Below are 16183 nucleotides of genomic sequence, written 5' to 3'. Positions count from 1 at the left end.
TGTCCAATCTCTTCCCTCACTCCACACCCCTTTCCCCACCCCCAAGAATAGTCAGTCCATTCCCTTTCTATGTCCCTGATTCTATTACAATCGCCAGTTCATACTGTTCATCAGATTATTTATTCCCTTGATTTTTAGATTCACTTGTTGATAGATATGTATTTGTTGTTCATAATTTGTATCTTTACCTTTTTCTTCTTCTTCCTCTTCTTAAAGGATACCTTTCAGCATTTCATATAATACTGGTTTGGTGGTGATGAAGCTCTTTTCTTATCTGTGAAGCTCTTTATCTGGCCTTCACTTCTGAATGATAGCTTTGCTGGATAAAGTAGTCTTGGTTGTAGGTTCTTGGCATTCATCACTTCGAATATTTCTTGCCACTCCCTTCTGGCCTGCAAAGTTTCTGTTGAGAAATCAGCTGACAGTCGTATGGGTACTCCCTTGTAGGTAACTGATTTTCTTTCTCTTGCTGCTTTTAGGATTCTCTCTTTGTCTTTTGCTCTTGGCATTTTAATTATGATGTGTCTTGGTGTGGTCCTCTTTGGATTCCTTTTGTTTGGGGTTCTCTGCGCTTCCTGGACTTGTAGGTCTATTTCTTTCACCAGGTAGGGGAAGTTTTCTGTCATTATTTCTTCAAATAGGTTTTTAATATCTTGCTCTCCCTCTTCTTCTGACACCCCTATAATTCTGATGTTGGTATGCTTGAAGCTGTCCCAGAGGCTCCTTACACTATCTTCGTATTTTTGGATTCTTTTTTCATTTTGCTTTTCTGGTTGGGTGTTTTTTGCTTCTTCTTATTTCAAATCTTTGACTTGATTCTTACGATCCTCTTGTCTGCTGTTGGGATTCTGTATAATATTCTTTATTTCAGTCAGTGTATGCTTAATTTCTAGTTGGTCCTTTATCACAACATCGAGGGTCTCATTAGATTTCTTAAGGATCTCACTACATTTATCGGCCATCTCACCAGTCTTCTTGAAGATCTCACTACATTTATCGGCGGTCTCACCAGTCTTTTTGAGGGCCTTATTAAGTTTATCGGCGGCTTCTAGACAGTTCTTTAAAGACCTTAAAAGTGTGGTTTTGAACTGTAGATCCAGCAGTTTGCTTTCCTCCAATTCTGTCGTTTGTGTCCTATTTCTTTGTCTCGGCATTTTTTATGCTTTGCTGTGTCGATAGAGTGCCTTTCTGTGCTAAGTGTCCCAATTACCTGAGGTGGACACTCTTGGTGCACCCCCTTGTGGGCTTTGTGCACAGTCTTGTTGTAATTAGGCCTTGATTGTTGTAGTTATCACTGTGAGGAATTGACCTCCAGGCCAATTGGCTGTGAGAATCAGCTGTGTCTGCAGTGGGAGAACTTCTGTGCTGGAGACACCCCTCTGGGGCTAGACTTGCTTCAATGGGGCTTTGGTGCTCACTGAGTCTGCCCCCTGAGTGTGTCTTTTATGGTTCCATGGAGCTGCAAACTGGATGGTCCCACTCTGACCTCTGGGCTTTCTGGCTCCTGGATCTCTAGGGAGGTGCTAATCTAGCCTTTGCCTAAGGCTATCCAGCAAAAGTCTCCCTGCAGGGCTTGGGTGGGGCGGGTCCCACGGGATCAACAGAGTGGGGTTAGCAATTATGGCTGTCCTCGGTCTTGCCCTCAGAGGCTCTGCTTCTCAGTGTCCCAGTAATCGCTGCAAGCCCCACGGAGAGAAAGCTGCCCTAGGGTTCTGAGCGATGCCAGACAGTCCTGCATCTCCCGTATGAGTCTGGGTCCCTAGAGACTCCCCGGGAGCTGGAGCTCGGAGATTGAGACTCCCTCCCAATTGAAAACAACATCCACGCCCTCAGCCGCCAGCCCGCTCCGCACGCACTCCGCACCGTAGTACTTTACTTCAGCACTGTGCCTCCTCTGAGCCCCGGTATGTTTTTCTCTTTCCTCCTAGTTGTAGAACTTCCACTCAGCCAGCCTTCCTGTGGTTCTGGATGATGTCCATTCCGTCTTTTAGTTGTATTTTTGAAGTGGTTGTTCAAGGCAGCAAACTTCGGTGTTTACCTATGCCGCCATCTTGGTTTCTCTGCTTTTTTCACCTTTAAAAGATATTTGGACTAGCTATTCTCTGAGGTCCCTTTCAACATGCTCTGTATCTGCAGATATTTCTTCCTATACAGTATTTTTAGCTTTCCTCCATAAAATGCTTATCAGCCTTTAGGGGACTAAAATATAAAGAAAAAAACCCCACAGATTCCCAAGGTTTTATAGAGGGATTCAAGGTAAATTCAAATTCAAGCTATATGGCTACTGTGTAGCTAGGACCTTCTATATCCCCTGCACTTGACTGTTTGTACCTAAACAGCTTGACACACAGTCCTAATTCCTTTTCTCCCTGAGATGGCACCCAAGCATTCCTGTGCTCATTGTGTTCCCTTGTCAAGGAGTTATTTGATTCTGTTTCTTCTCTCTCTTGACTTTCTTTCCTGTTATGGACCATGCACTCCCCTGTGGCATGTCTTTACTGTTCTTTATCCTATAGATAATTCCAGGCCAGAAAATTAAGGGATGTATGTACACATAAATATACCCCATCTTTAATTTGCACTGTATCTCTCTCCGGCTCTTTCTAGATAACTTAGGGAAACTTATCTCTCTGCTTTTCTCTCTCTCATTTTGTCCCATTTGTGGCCCACATGGCCCTCATTATGGCTAATGAATGACATGGGATGACACCCTTTGAGGAAAATTTAAGCTGTGGTCTTGAGAGAGAAGCCAAGGCATTTAGAGAAGCAGGGACCTTACATGTGAATAATCAAAACTATCCCTTCTGTTTTGCATAAAGATCTTTATTTCTGCCTTTACAACCACTTCTGTGTAAACTGTTTTATTTTTGAAATTATTTTTTATCCCACATGTATAGTGCACTAGGGGTTATATTATTGATTTAATAGATTTTCATATCTCAGTTATCTTAAGTGAAAATGCATTTTGAATTCCAAGAAACGCTGACTTTGTAAATAACTTTTGACTGCTTATTAAAATTCTGTCAGTCAAGAAATGTTGTTGTCCAAGCTGACCATAAGAGGGCAATGTAGGTACATACATTTCACTTAAAAATACATTCTATTATCTAGAGCTGCAAGTCTAAAGAATTAAGGTCAGATTTAGTAATTGATTTGCTTTGCTTGTCTTAACTCTGATAGTAAGTATAATTAACATTTGAATAAAAATGGTCATTATTTTCTGTGTGATATACACTTTTCTTTATAACATGTATTTGACACAGAATAGCTGAGTGTACTGAGTTAACCTTGGTAAAAATTATAACTTCAAAATCACTTTATAAAAAATGTTTTTATTGATTTTAGAGGAAGGGAGAGGGATAGAGAGATAGAAACATTGATGAGAGAGAGATACATCAATCGGCTGTCTCCTACATGCCCCCTACTAGGGATTGAGCCTGAAACCTGGGCATGTGCCCTGACTGGGAATCAAACCACTGTCTTTGTTCACCGGCTGGGCCCAAATCACTTTTAATTCCTAACTTACTAAATGTTTTCATGGGCCCCGGGTGTCTGTGCTGGTGCTCTCTGGCCTGTGTAGCCTTGACCTGCAGATAAGGTGTGCTTTGAGTAAGGTGTGGTAATATGGTAAAGCCACACTTGGTACATGTTGAGAAATTGTTTTTGAATAAGCCAAATATGTATTTCAATAAAGAGGGCTTCTTCTTTAGCCACCAGCTTGGTTCATCTTTATCCCTTCATTCATCCATCTTCTCATCCTATCTAATAAAGAGGGAATATGCAAATTGACTGTCATACCATCACAAAGATGGTGGCGCCCACAGCAGAGGCAGGGTTTCTGTAACATAAGATGGCTGTGCCCACAGCGGAGGTGGGAATTCCGTAACACAAGATGGCAGCTCCCATGGCAGAGGCCAGGTTCCCGAAATGAGCCTTAACGAGCAATCAGTAGGGACCTGAGGCTTCGTGGTGCTGGCCCGGGGGAGGGGACCTCAGGCCGCACCCCCCACCTGGCAGGGCTTGATGGGAGATCTCAGGCCATGCCCCCCGGCCCGGCGCTGGGCCAGGGGACCTCAGGCCATGCCCCCTACCTGGTGGGGCTTGACGGGGGACCTCAAGGCACACCTCCTGCCCCAGCCCAGCCTGGGGGACCTCAGGCTACATTCCCCACCTCTGTGCCAGGCCGGGTGGCCTCAGACTGTGCCCCCCCAACCCGTCAGGGCTTGATAGGAGACCTCAATGTGCGCTGCCCACCTTGGTGCCTGGCTGCCCACCCTGGCATCAGGCCAAGGGACCTCAGGCTGCGCCCCCCACCACGGCGCTTGGTGGGGGGACCTGAGGGTGTGTTGGAGGACCTGAGGCTGTGCCCCCCACCTGGTGCTGGGTCTGGGGACCTGAGACTGTGCCAACTGCCTGTTGGGGCTTGACAAGGATGGGGCCAGCCAGGTCTGGATCATGCCCAATGGGGTGGGGCCGGCTGGGTCTCACGTGATTTTGAGGTGCTGTGGGTGGGCGGGGACTTGTTGTTGGATCCTGTGGTGTGCTCCAGACTCTGATAGGAGGAAGATTTTCATATACATTTTACTAATTTTCTTTCATCTCTGACACTTCTATTATAGAGAAAGGGCAAATAGCAATATTAAAATATTTCCTCTAAATAATCCCCTTTTATAAGTACCGCATGCTAACCAATTGCACCACTGGAATTCCTAATTAATCCCCCTTTTAATGTGCACGAATTTCATGCACCCGGCCGCTAGTTTATTTAATAAATATCCATGTACCTACCAAGGTCTGGCAATTGCTATGCTTTAGCATTCATTCAAAGTTCCACAGTTTGAAAAACCTTAGGGCAACAAAGGGGTCAGGAAATTATAGATTTCCTGTGTGAGCAGAACCATCTGGATGGAGCCCAGTCCAAGCTGTATCTGGCCACTCTCCCTTCTGCCACTGTCTGTGTTGATATGGATTGTACTGAATGAGAACTCAATTCTGATACATAAACTTCCACAGCACATGATTCATAGACCTCTCAGGCATATTGGCAGTTTTGATCCCCTCAATTCTGATAACAACTAAATGGGAGGTAGAATATATTCTTTTGTTGTTATTTGTTTTTGATAATGACATTTGCCAAATAAAACTTTTAGAAAACCTATTTACTTTTTAATTTAGGCCCTGAACCTGCAAAAATTTAGCAGATGCAGCCCTAGAAGGTGTGGCTCTGTTGGTTGGAGCATCCTCCAGTACACCAAAAGGTTGTGGGTTTGATTTCCCGATCAGGGCACATACCTAGGTTGTAGGTTCAGTCCCTAGTAGGGCACCTATGGGAGGCAACTGATGGATGTTTCTCACATTGATGTTTCTCTTTCTCTAAAATGAATGGAAATGTGTCCTTGGGTGAGGATTAAAAAATTTAAATTGCCCTGGTCAGCGTGGCTCAGTTGGTTGGGTTATTGTCCTGTATACCAAAAGGTGGCAGGTTTGAGTCTTGGTCAGGGCACATACCCAGGTTGTGGTTCTTCCCCTGGTCGGAGGGTGTGCAGGAGGCAACTGATTAATGTTTCTCTCTCACATCTATGTTTCTCTCTCTATCTCTATCTCTCTCCTTTCCTCTCTCAAAAAAATTAGCAGATGCCTTAGAAAAAAGATTAAATATGCACCATCAGTCAAACAGGGCATCTTTCTTGAAGTGAATAAAACCAAAATAATTTTTAGTAATATGAATAATATCAAGAAATCAAATTAGTGAAAATAGTCATAAGTAGGGGACTAAAATTTTTGAGTCCTCTAAGCATTTGGATTTTGAGTTTTGGTTTAACAGATGAGACTATAGAATTATTAGATTATGATCAATGTTTGAATCTTGGGGTGTGTAAGGAAGTGATATAAAATAATTGGTGATTTTTTGAACATTGTATATTTGAATAAGTGTTAGAAATGAATATTGGCCTTCAGGAAAAGGCCAAAATGAAAATGGTTGACATCTACAAACATCCTCTTTTTTTTTTTTTAATCCTCACTGGAAAATATGTTTCATGGATTTTAGAGAGAGAGGAAAAGAGAGAAAGTAAGAGAGAGAGAGAAAGATGTTGATCAACATTGAGAGAGAGAGAGAGAGAGAGAGAGAGAGAGAGAGACACGTTGATCAACACTGACCAGTTGCCTCATGTACATGCCCTGACTGAGGATTGAACCCTCAACCTAGATATGTGCCCTGACCGGGAATTGAACCCGCAACCTTTTAGGTTGGCACTCCAAGCAGCTGAGCTACCGAGCCAGGGCTATAAGCATCACATTTTGAGAGGTGATGTAGCACAGTGGTTAAGAACATGGGCTTTGGGGCTCACCTGCTTGGATTATCTGTTCCTGGCTTTGCTACTTGCCTGCTCTGTGGCCTAGGTCATGTTGCTTAACTGTTCTGAAAGGTAGGGATAATAATAGGACCTACCATGAGCATCTTGTGAGATAATACATTTAGTTGCCTACAACAGTGTCTGCTGCAAAGTAAACTTGTAAGAAATATTAATAGTTCCTGTCTGTTTTGAAGCAAGAAAAGCTTGTTGTTTCCACAGTGGCATTTTCCAAAGGAGATGTTAGGGCAGAAGGATGTTGACTCTTCCTCTGAAAGGTGTCTTGGCACTGCGTCATCATGTGTAGCTGGGCTGCAATCACAAATACTCACTGCTCATGTACTTTTAATATTGTTCATTGTGCATAGAGACCTCCTGAACCTTTTGTATTGTGGGGAATAATTATTTAGACTGTATGTCATTGGCTTGATTCTCCGGTGGTTTCCTGAATTAATATTTGATTGTAGGACCCATGGGTTAAAACTTTCCTTTGAATGGACTGAGAAATAATGTACTATTAGTATGCATACATAGAATGTGAATTTAAATTGTTACTTGCCTCACAGGCATTTGGATGAGAAGCTCTTCTCCTATCCTGGGATATGCTGGACAATGCTTATATCTACACATTTCCTTGGTATTTGCCTGCCTTTATTTTTGGCTTTGATAAAAACATGCATAATCAGAGAGAATGCTCAAAAAAAGAAAAATCCCCTTTCCCCTTCTGTACACCAACACCCTCACAGCCATTTCAGATCTTCCTATTTCTGTACAAAGGAGAACAATTTGTAATAAGGGGGAAGTTTGGGATTTCTTTGAGATGTGATGGCAGGAAATGTTACCCATATGGTATCAGGCTAACAAATATTGGGGCATAATTGTGTTTCTTGGAACATTATGGTTTTTTGGAGGAGAATCTCAAAATATCTGTCTCAATTTTTTCTTTTTTCTTTTCAGAATCTAACAACCTAGATCTATCTCAAGGCTCAGGAACTTTTCCTTCGGGGCATTATTACAAAGATCAGTGGAAGCCTAGAAACTTTAAGATACGGCAGTTTAATGACCCTGACAACGTTACAGAATGCTTGCAAAGGAAAGTGGTGTATTTATTTGGTGACTCAACAATCAGGCAGTGGTTTGAATACCTAACTACCTTTGTTCCAGGTTGGTACTTTGCTTTCTGTTTCATAACCTTTAGACATGCATGAAATCAGCTTTTATGCAGACTCACTTGGGTACCTGAAGAAAAACATCAAGTAAAAAAAAAGTTATTTCTTGTCAGGCTAAAGAGGTATCCTAACCCTGGAAAGCTGTGTGATAGCTTTTTTTTTTTTTTTTTTTTTTTTTTTTTTTAAATCAATATTGGGGTTGTGATGTATTGATGGAAGTACTGGGTTCTTGTTGAAGTTTTACCACTGATTAGCTGTGTGACCCTGGACAAGACATTTGCTTCTCAAAGGGGCTTCAAATTTAATTTTTAGAAGGAAAGGAGTAAATAGATGTGATTCCAAAGAGTGAAAAGTTAATTCCAGTTTTTGTTTTGCTTGTATATATATTTTTTTTTATTGAAACAGACATAGCTGAGTTCTAGTCAATAAAGAATAAATTAAAAATCAAAAGAAAGGAAGTAATTCATGTGGCATGAGGGCTTGATGTTGACTGGGCAAGGCCTTCCATGTGTTGCTTGATTTTTAATTCTAATGATGTAGTTTGGTATTTCCTTTCATATCAGTAATCACATTGTCTTGATCATTTTCTACCATACCCTTTGCAGAGATTTTCACCTGATAAAGCTCTGTAATGGTGCTTGATCTTAATCTAAAGAAAGAATGGTAGATTGAGTTTTTACTAGTATTCAATTTAAATGGGGTTAAATACTAAATAGTAGTGAATTAGGTAGAAAAATCTAGAAGAGGAGCCTGGGACTGCAGGGTGGGGAGAATGAAGCCTTTAACCCTCAAGAGTAATATAGTACAACTAGAGGCCCTCGGCCTGGCCTGTGGGGTCCCTCAGCCTGGCCTGAGGGATTGGGCTGAAACCAGCTCTCTCTGCCTTCCCCCAAGGGGTCCCGAATTGCGAGAGGACACAGGTCAGGCCAAGGGACCCCACTGGTGCACATTTGGGGCCGGGGAGGGATGCGGGAGGTTGGCCAGCCGGGGAGGGACCACGCTCAGTCCCAGTAGCAAGCTAACCTACTCATCAGAGCATCTGCCCCCTGGTGGTCAGTGCACATCATAGTGAGCACTTAGGCGGCCTTAGCATATCATTAGTATATTATGCTTTGATTGGTTGAATGGATGACTGGACACTTAGCATATTGGGCTTTTATTATATAGGATTTTAGTTTGATGTACTTCTTCAGATTGATTGGAAGCTCCTTGAGGGCGAGGCCTATGAATTCTTCTGAGCATTGCTGGCTTCTAGCCCTGTAGTGGCTCACTGAATAGGTACTTAGGTAATGTTCATTGAATTGGGTTGCCAGAAGTTACTTAGTCTGTTTTCTATAAGAATATTTAGGAATATGAGACTGGCCTTCTTTCCTCATGAGGCATATTAAGTGATTAGTTGTATAGTTTTTTAGGAGTAACAAGGTATCAGTGATTCCTGGGCTCTTCAGAAGATCTTAGAGGAGCTGGACTTTGAAACACAACTTAGATCCAGGGGAGGAAGAGAAGGGAATCATAACTTGTGTTGTAGTCTTTGTTATTCTTATGACAGAGATAGAAGTTCTCTAAGATATTAACATGATTGTCCATCTGTGGGGTGGACTACCTCCTTTCTTTGGCCTATAGCAATAAGAGGTATTTGGTTACTATTATGTGTTCTTTAAAAAGCAGAAATTATAGCCCTTGCTCTGGAAGAAATATCTGTTAGAACAATAATATGTAAATCTTAAGTTGATTTTTAGATATTCAACAATCAGTGCAAACAGGTAGATTTCTTGACCTAATAGAGGTAAACTGATTATTTTGCTTTTGAGTTAGAGACATAGGCATAGAATCTATCACTGATATTATTTGTAATGCCATGTTTATGGGGTGACTTAAATAATAGTAACTACGTTAGTATCAAGGCCCATTGAGGTAAAGAAGGCCAAAGTGCAGTGAGGTAGGCATTCCCGTTGCATTTGTATTGTACCTTTTTTGTGGCACTTTTACTTTAAAAACTGTTCCGAAGCACGCCAAGTAAAGAATAATAGAAACATGTATGCTTGGTTTGACCATTTTTCTGAATCTGAGTTTTCCTCATTTCAGACTTAGTGGAGTTTAACTTGGGCAGCCCCAAGAAAGTGGGTCCCTTCCTTGCGGTGGACCAGAAGCACAACGTCCTGCTCACGTACCGCTGCCACGGCCCGCCCATCCGCTTCACCACCGTCTTCAGCAGTGAGCTCCGTTATGTGGCCAATGAGCTGAATGGTATCGTGGGAGGGAGGAACACCGTGGTGGCCATCGCCGTGTGGTCTCACTTCAGCACCTTCCCCTTGGAAGTGTATATCCGGCGGCTCAGGAACATCCGTCGAGCAGTGGTCCAGCTCTTGGATCGGAGCCCGAAGACCGTGGTAGTGATCCGGACAGCCAACGTCCAAGAGCTGGGGCCTGAGGCGAGCCTTTTCAGCAGTGACTGGTACAACTTTCAGCTGGACACCGTCCTGCGGAAGATGTTCTCAGGGATTGGAGTGTATCTCGTTGATGCCTGGGAGATGACCCTAGCCCATTATCTACCCCATAAGCTACATCCGGATGAAGTTATTGTGAAGAACCAAATAGACGTGTTCCTGTCCTTTGTGTGCCCCTTGGAGACCTAGCCTGCCGTGAGGAGGACGGAAGGCATTACTTTCAGTGACGTTTTCCATCACCTGCATCACAGAAAGATAATGGATGTCCCTGTGGAGATACGGCCATCGTTGATGTGTAAAAAAAAAAAAATTAAGAGCTGGACTTTATATAACGACTTGTGAAGAGTTTAGAAAACACAGGTTACATTGTATCTATGTATAGGATATTTTCCAGGTTTGACTTAGTTACGGAGAACCGTTAACAGCATCCACACACTGACTGCCCTTTTAACCAAAGACGCAAATAAGTGTGTTTCAACTAGGTTCTCCTGGGAGAGGAGATTACTGTGCTAAACAGTGTGAAAAATGTTCTGATCTGAATGGAAGGGACAGTGGAGTGTTTGTCGCTTATCCGGCAAAAGAGATTGAGCACATCAGCACGAGCAGCGCCGTTGGTCCCTCTTCAACGGGGCCAACTAACCAGGCTTATAATCAGTGGCTCCTGTAACACACGGAAGACTCCCGTGTCTCAGAGTTTCTCTAGATAATCTACTTTTTCTGAATTACTTGAAATGACCAGTGTCCTTGCTCAGAATTTTTAGTGAAATATTTACAATGTCCTGCTTTTATCTAGAAAAAAATCAAAAGGGAGCTATGAAAAGAGTATGCATAAAATCTTTGTGTTCAGTTGATATTTGCATGGGGTGATTGTTACTTATTTAATTCAGCTAAACTTTACATTATGAATACTTACTCTAAAATAACTACTTTTGGAACCGGAAAAGTGAAGACTGTAAACAGAAACAAATTTTTCTGTTCTGAAATTTGAGGGTTTCAAGAATTGACTTTTATGTATAGAGTGCTATTGTCTATTATAAAGTTGTGAAAAGTATTTCCATCTATTTCAAGTGGGGTTTTTTTGTTGTTGTTGTTCTTGGTATTTTTGTTCCAGATGTTAGACATTGGTCCTTGAGTGTGGCTAAGGAAAGAAATCAGACCCAAGAAACTCAAATACAAGCAAAAATTTATTTAGAAAGTAACAGGGGTTGAATAAGTGAGTCATAGAAGAAGTGAGCCAGCTGGCCTATGTGGACTCAGTAAACAAGTTACCGAGGTAAGAGAAAAGAAGGGCCCTTGAATTTTAGGAGAAAAAAAAAGGCAAAGAAAATATGTGTGGGAGAAGGAGGGAAAGGCTCAGGTGTGCTCCCAAGAGAGCCCACCTGGGGAAAGAGGGGGGTAGGGAAAGGCACAGGCATGCTGTAGAGTTGGGGGAGAGGGGAGGAGCGGGAACCTTTCTTCTGCCAAGGCACATTTGGGTATTTATAACATCATTTGAATCCTTTGTCTTAAGGGTTTTAATCTGGAGGGCTCAAGGGAGGATCTCAATAGAATATATATCAGCTTTCCAGATGTGTCCTTTCAAGGTCATGGTTGGTGCCAGTGCAGGGGGTCATTAGTCATTGCAGCTGGTCCTGACGTCAGCCATGGCGTCACCCCTGCCTGGCTTTGCTGCTTTTCTAGGCCTGGAGCTGAAACACAGCTGAGGCCTACATGTTATCTCTAGTTTGACAGAAACTCTGTCTCTCTGGCTTTGCTCCTAAGATTATTTGATGCAGGTCAGAAGCTCAGTGTCTTGAGGGCCTAATGCTTAAGGAAGTGGTCGTGCAAGGGTTTGTATGGGAGGCCTATGAGGCTATTCTCTGGCCCTGCCTTGTTCCTCCTCTAACGTGTCTACCACATGACTAGCCTCATGCCAGGGAAGGAGAGATCGGGGAGGGTCTGAACCACATGACCAGAAATATGAAGGTCAGGGGGTCTACACCCCATGACCATCCATATCCCAGGGGAGGAAAGGGAACTCTGGGGGCAAAATCCCATCATGTAATACTTGTCCTCCCAGTTTTGCCCATTGCTAGGTACCCAGGCTTTCTGCCCTGGTGACCTTCTATACCTGACCTGCTTTGCTCATGCCTGCCTAACTGCCTACTATATCATTTTCAATTGGATAGCAAAATTAGAAATCAAAATTAATTAGAAATTAAGGTTAGATATTGAATCCTATGATTCAATATAGAATCTATATATAGATTAATATAGAATCTATATATAGAAATATAGAAATATATTTTCAATATAGAAAATCCTGTCCAGGTTTTTCTTGATTTGGGCATAATATACATATAATTCTCTCATGCTTGGAAGTCAAAAGCTGCTGTTTTTACTGGCTATCTTAAAATAAATGGTACTTGACTAAATTTAAATGAGTTTAAGTTAATTTGGGACCATTCAGTAAGTAGTCTTTTCTTTTTGAGCCACAACAGATTATAGTTCAGTTCTGGTTATCCTAATGGACATGGGCAGAAACTGCGGAGCCTTTAGAGCTGAAGCGGGTGCGTGAAGCATGGAAAAATACACTCTTAGAAGACTGGGTCAAATAAAATTTTTAATACTTAAAACAGAAAGTCTAAGGTCTTCCTTTCCTAGCCTTGAGGTCCACCTTCAAGTTTATAAAATATATATCTACGGGAAAAGACTTTTAAATTATCTTCTGAGTTTGAAGAGAACCAAGTAGTTAAATATATTACAATAGCTTAATTTTAATGGTATTTAAGTTTTAGAATGTCTAAGGATCACATGGAATACTTGATAAAAATGCAGAATTAGAGGCTATGCCTCCTGGGAATTATGGAATCAACTTTGGTGACAAGTGCCCAGTTAATACAGATTCAGTAGTGGTATGCTACACTTTGAGAAACACTGACAAAGGGAAGAGGGAAGATAGAACAAGGAAATAATGTTCCTTGTCTGTTATTTGAGGGGCTTTACCCATAACAATTCTGACCATGATCTAATCATGTGGGTGATAGTAACTTCATTTTAGAGATGAGAACTGGAGTTTGGGATTTGAACTAAGGCATATGAGAGTCCATAACCCTTTTCAGCTACAACTTGTTGGACTGTGGTAAAGAGAAGTTTTCTTTTTCATGAAAGAAGTTTTGAGCATTTTCTCAAGGATTGCTAGAGATGGCTAAGTCATCATCTCCCTAGGAGAATTTCAAGGAGAGAGAGGACACAGTCTCTCTAGGACTTTGGAGTGATGCTACTTGTTGTGCAAATGATTTCTTGTGATCTTGTCTAGTTTCTGTTATTTTTTATTTAGTGACTGACATAAGGTCCTAAAGATTTGATGATACAGTTTCTTGAAGTATTCTCAGTCCCTCTTCTAATTTGTCTTTCTAATCTCTGGTGTGGAAGTTTAAAAAAATGCATAAGTGTAGAATTTGAAATGTTATCTAAATCTTTTCCAGAACAATTAAATATATTTTAATTTCTTCTGTAAAGCTTTGTAGGTCAGTACCACATGGTTGTGAATATTAACATGCCATCCAAATAATATAGTTGGTTTTAAATACATATTTTCCATTATAAAGGTAAACATCTTTTTTTTAAAATAATTTTCTGTTTTTCAATTACAGTTGACATACAGTATTATATTAGTTTTAGGTATACAACATAGTGATTAGACATTTATGTAATTCACAAAGTGATCATTCCAATAAGTCTAGTACCCATCTGATACCACATACAGTTATTACAGTATTACTGGCTCTATTCCCTATGCTGTACTTTACATCCCATGACTGTTTTCATCATAATTTTTAAAATCTGGAAGAAAGTCTACACATAGAATCCATAATTCTATGATCTGAATGCAATGACCATTACCATTTTGGTATATTTTCTTTTTTTGGAATTGTTCTTATCCACCCCATTGCCTCCCCCCCATCCCCCCCACTCAGGTATATTTTCTTACAGTTGTGTTTTGTTTTTTTTTTTAACCACATAGCAGTAATCACAGAATATGTCATTTTTGGTTTTTTACCATACAAATATTTTTCTATGTTAAACAATCTTCATAACTTAATTATAAAAGTCTTACCAAAAGTTCAGCTAATGATGTTATTTATACAAGTTGGCCATTATGATTGGACATTGAAGCTTCTAATAAAATATTAAAACAGTGGTTTATATACAATTTAATTGAGTTAAATTATGGATTTTTATTTTGGAACCAGACAGCATGACTATCATTTAGTGGATCTCCTCATATTCTAGAATTCAGATGATTGATTTGGTGCTACTTGTGAAAGGGAAAATCCGTAAGACACTTCTATGCAAATTATATTTTAAAGATGTCATCCTATTAAGAGTAACCTTTCTTTAGCAAATATATAAAAAAGACCTTTGGTGTTCCAATATGATCCATTTTACCATTCTAAACAGCCATTTTCTTATTAAAAACCAATTGACTGACAGTTCCTGGCTTCAGGTACTGTGTTAAAATTCAGATCGATACATTTGGGTTCTTGACAAGACTGCATATGGTGAGCCTTTACATATTCATATGTTATATGCCAGAGATTAGTCTGCTTCTGGGCCCTGTTGAAGGAAATAGCTATTACTGAGAAAGGTACAGGGAAATAAACATCCAAAGCAAACAACAAAAACAAGCTCCCCCCCCCCCCCATAAAAAACACAGGTGCTGAACATTATCTTTGTGGGTCTTGGTAGATTCAGCTGTTTAACAGTCACTTATGCCACTTTCACTATACTTATCACTATACTTATTCTCTTGTGTAAGCATTATTCTCCCAAGTGTTTATGTCTGCAGTACCTTCTCGGTGCACTTGGAATGCCTGACCCTCAGTGTGCAATAAATAAGACCTCCAAGGTGCTCTTTTTCTCCTTGGAAATGAGACCCACTCCCTGAGTGCTAGGGGCACCTAGGAATCCTGGGGCAGTGGGGCAGGGCGTGGGAGAAAAGATGGTTTTGAGGACAGAGCTTTATAGGGTACAGAAGGTAGAAGCACAAGGTGCACCTCACCAACGGCAGTCTAACCTTTTCTTCAAAGTCCACTTACATTTTAACTTCAAAAAAGTGTGAACTTAAGTGTATTATATTTTGCTTTTAGGTATTCTGCATTCAATGAAAGTTAGGCTTCTTTTAAGAAGGACCTTGTGTTGGGTTAAAGTTTTAAGTACCTGCTGGTGTATAACTCTAAATGCCCATTCCTACTGGAGGACCAGGCATTTCCTGTCTAATTATAAAGCTGGATTGTGCCACTTGTGGGTGGGGTCGGAGTGGGGGACGGGAGCTGGGGAGAAAGCAGCACAGAGATTACGGTAGAAAGTGTCCCAGGAGGAAAAGAAGCCACAGTGAAACCAAATGTCATAGAAGAAATCCTTTCGGTATTGTGCTGTGGTTCATTCTTTTTAAATTCACCCACTCTGCTCCCCCCCCCGGCCCCCCCCCCCCAATAACGTCATCTTCATGTTACAGGACCACTGCTTTGTCCCAGATTCCTTGTCCTTTCGTTTGTCAGTGAAGTCCTGTTTTGATTGCCATATTTAAAAAGCTGTGTTGTAGAAAGTTCCCCCCCCCCCCCCCCACCACACACACACACATTCAGAGGCCAAACAGAAAAACTGAAATAAGAGAAGGCGAATCTAATGAGGCAACGCGGATGCCTGACACTGAATTCACTGGGATATTTTTAAAGGCGTCCCTAAAAAAAATGTTTTGCTAGATTTGTTTCTGATTCCTCTGCATGGTTCCAGGCCAGGTCTTGGAGCCCGCCCTCGAGGGGAATGTCCGGGACGCGAGCCGGTACCTTCTCGGCCTGGGAATTTCCAATATGCAGAAAAAATCCACAAACCCAGCGCTCGCTGCCCCTCCCGCCCCTCGCCCCCGCTCTGTGCCCACGCAGCTCCTTTCGGAGGAGGGTTTGCCCGTTTTCTGTATTTCAGAGAACAGCTCCTGCGCTTCCCCGGCTCCGCCCCCGCCCCCCCACCCCCCCACGACCCCTACCCCGCTCTAGAGCCCTATAAAGGGGAGCAGGAGAGGGACTGGCCTCCTGCCATGAGGTCGGGCGCCCAGTTCTTAGAGAAAAGGGCTGCCTAACTGCTGCTGCTTATCATGTAACCTCAAAAGGAAACTAACTGGTCGTCTTTCTCATGCTCTCACGTACTTGGGTTATTATCGCTGATTACAGCT

At 41.8% G+C, this 16183-nt stretch overlaps 1 protein-coding gene across 1 annotated transcript in view; it reads left to right on the top strand.

Moving 5' to 3' along the window:
* NXPE3 (neurexophilin and PC-esterase domain family member 3) overlaps nt 1–11020 on the top strand; it is a 79691-nt gene extending 68671 nt beyond the window's left edge. Inside the window, exons 5-6 of the mRNA XM_081086426.1 lie at nt 7311–7517; nt 9608–11020. Of these exons, the coding sequence (XP_080942552.1) occupies nt 7311–7517; nt 9608–10158 (758 nt within the window). The 3' untranslated portion in view covers nt 10159–11020. The remainder of the gene's footprint in view (nt 1–7310; nt 7518–9607) is intronic.
* The last annotated feature ends 5163 nt before the right edge of the window (nt 11021–16183 follow it).

This window comes from Myotis nattereri, assembly GCF_964212035.1.
Source record: "Myotis nattereri genome assembly, chromosome: 3".
In the NCBI taxonomy this organism is placed as follows: domain Eukaryota; kingdom Metazoa; phylum Chordata; class Mammalia; order Chiroptera; family Vespertilionidae; genus Myotis; species Myotis nattereri.
The sequence above is the reverse complement of the archived record's forward strand: the minus strand, read 5'-3'. Positions and strand labels throughout refer to the sequence as shown.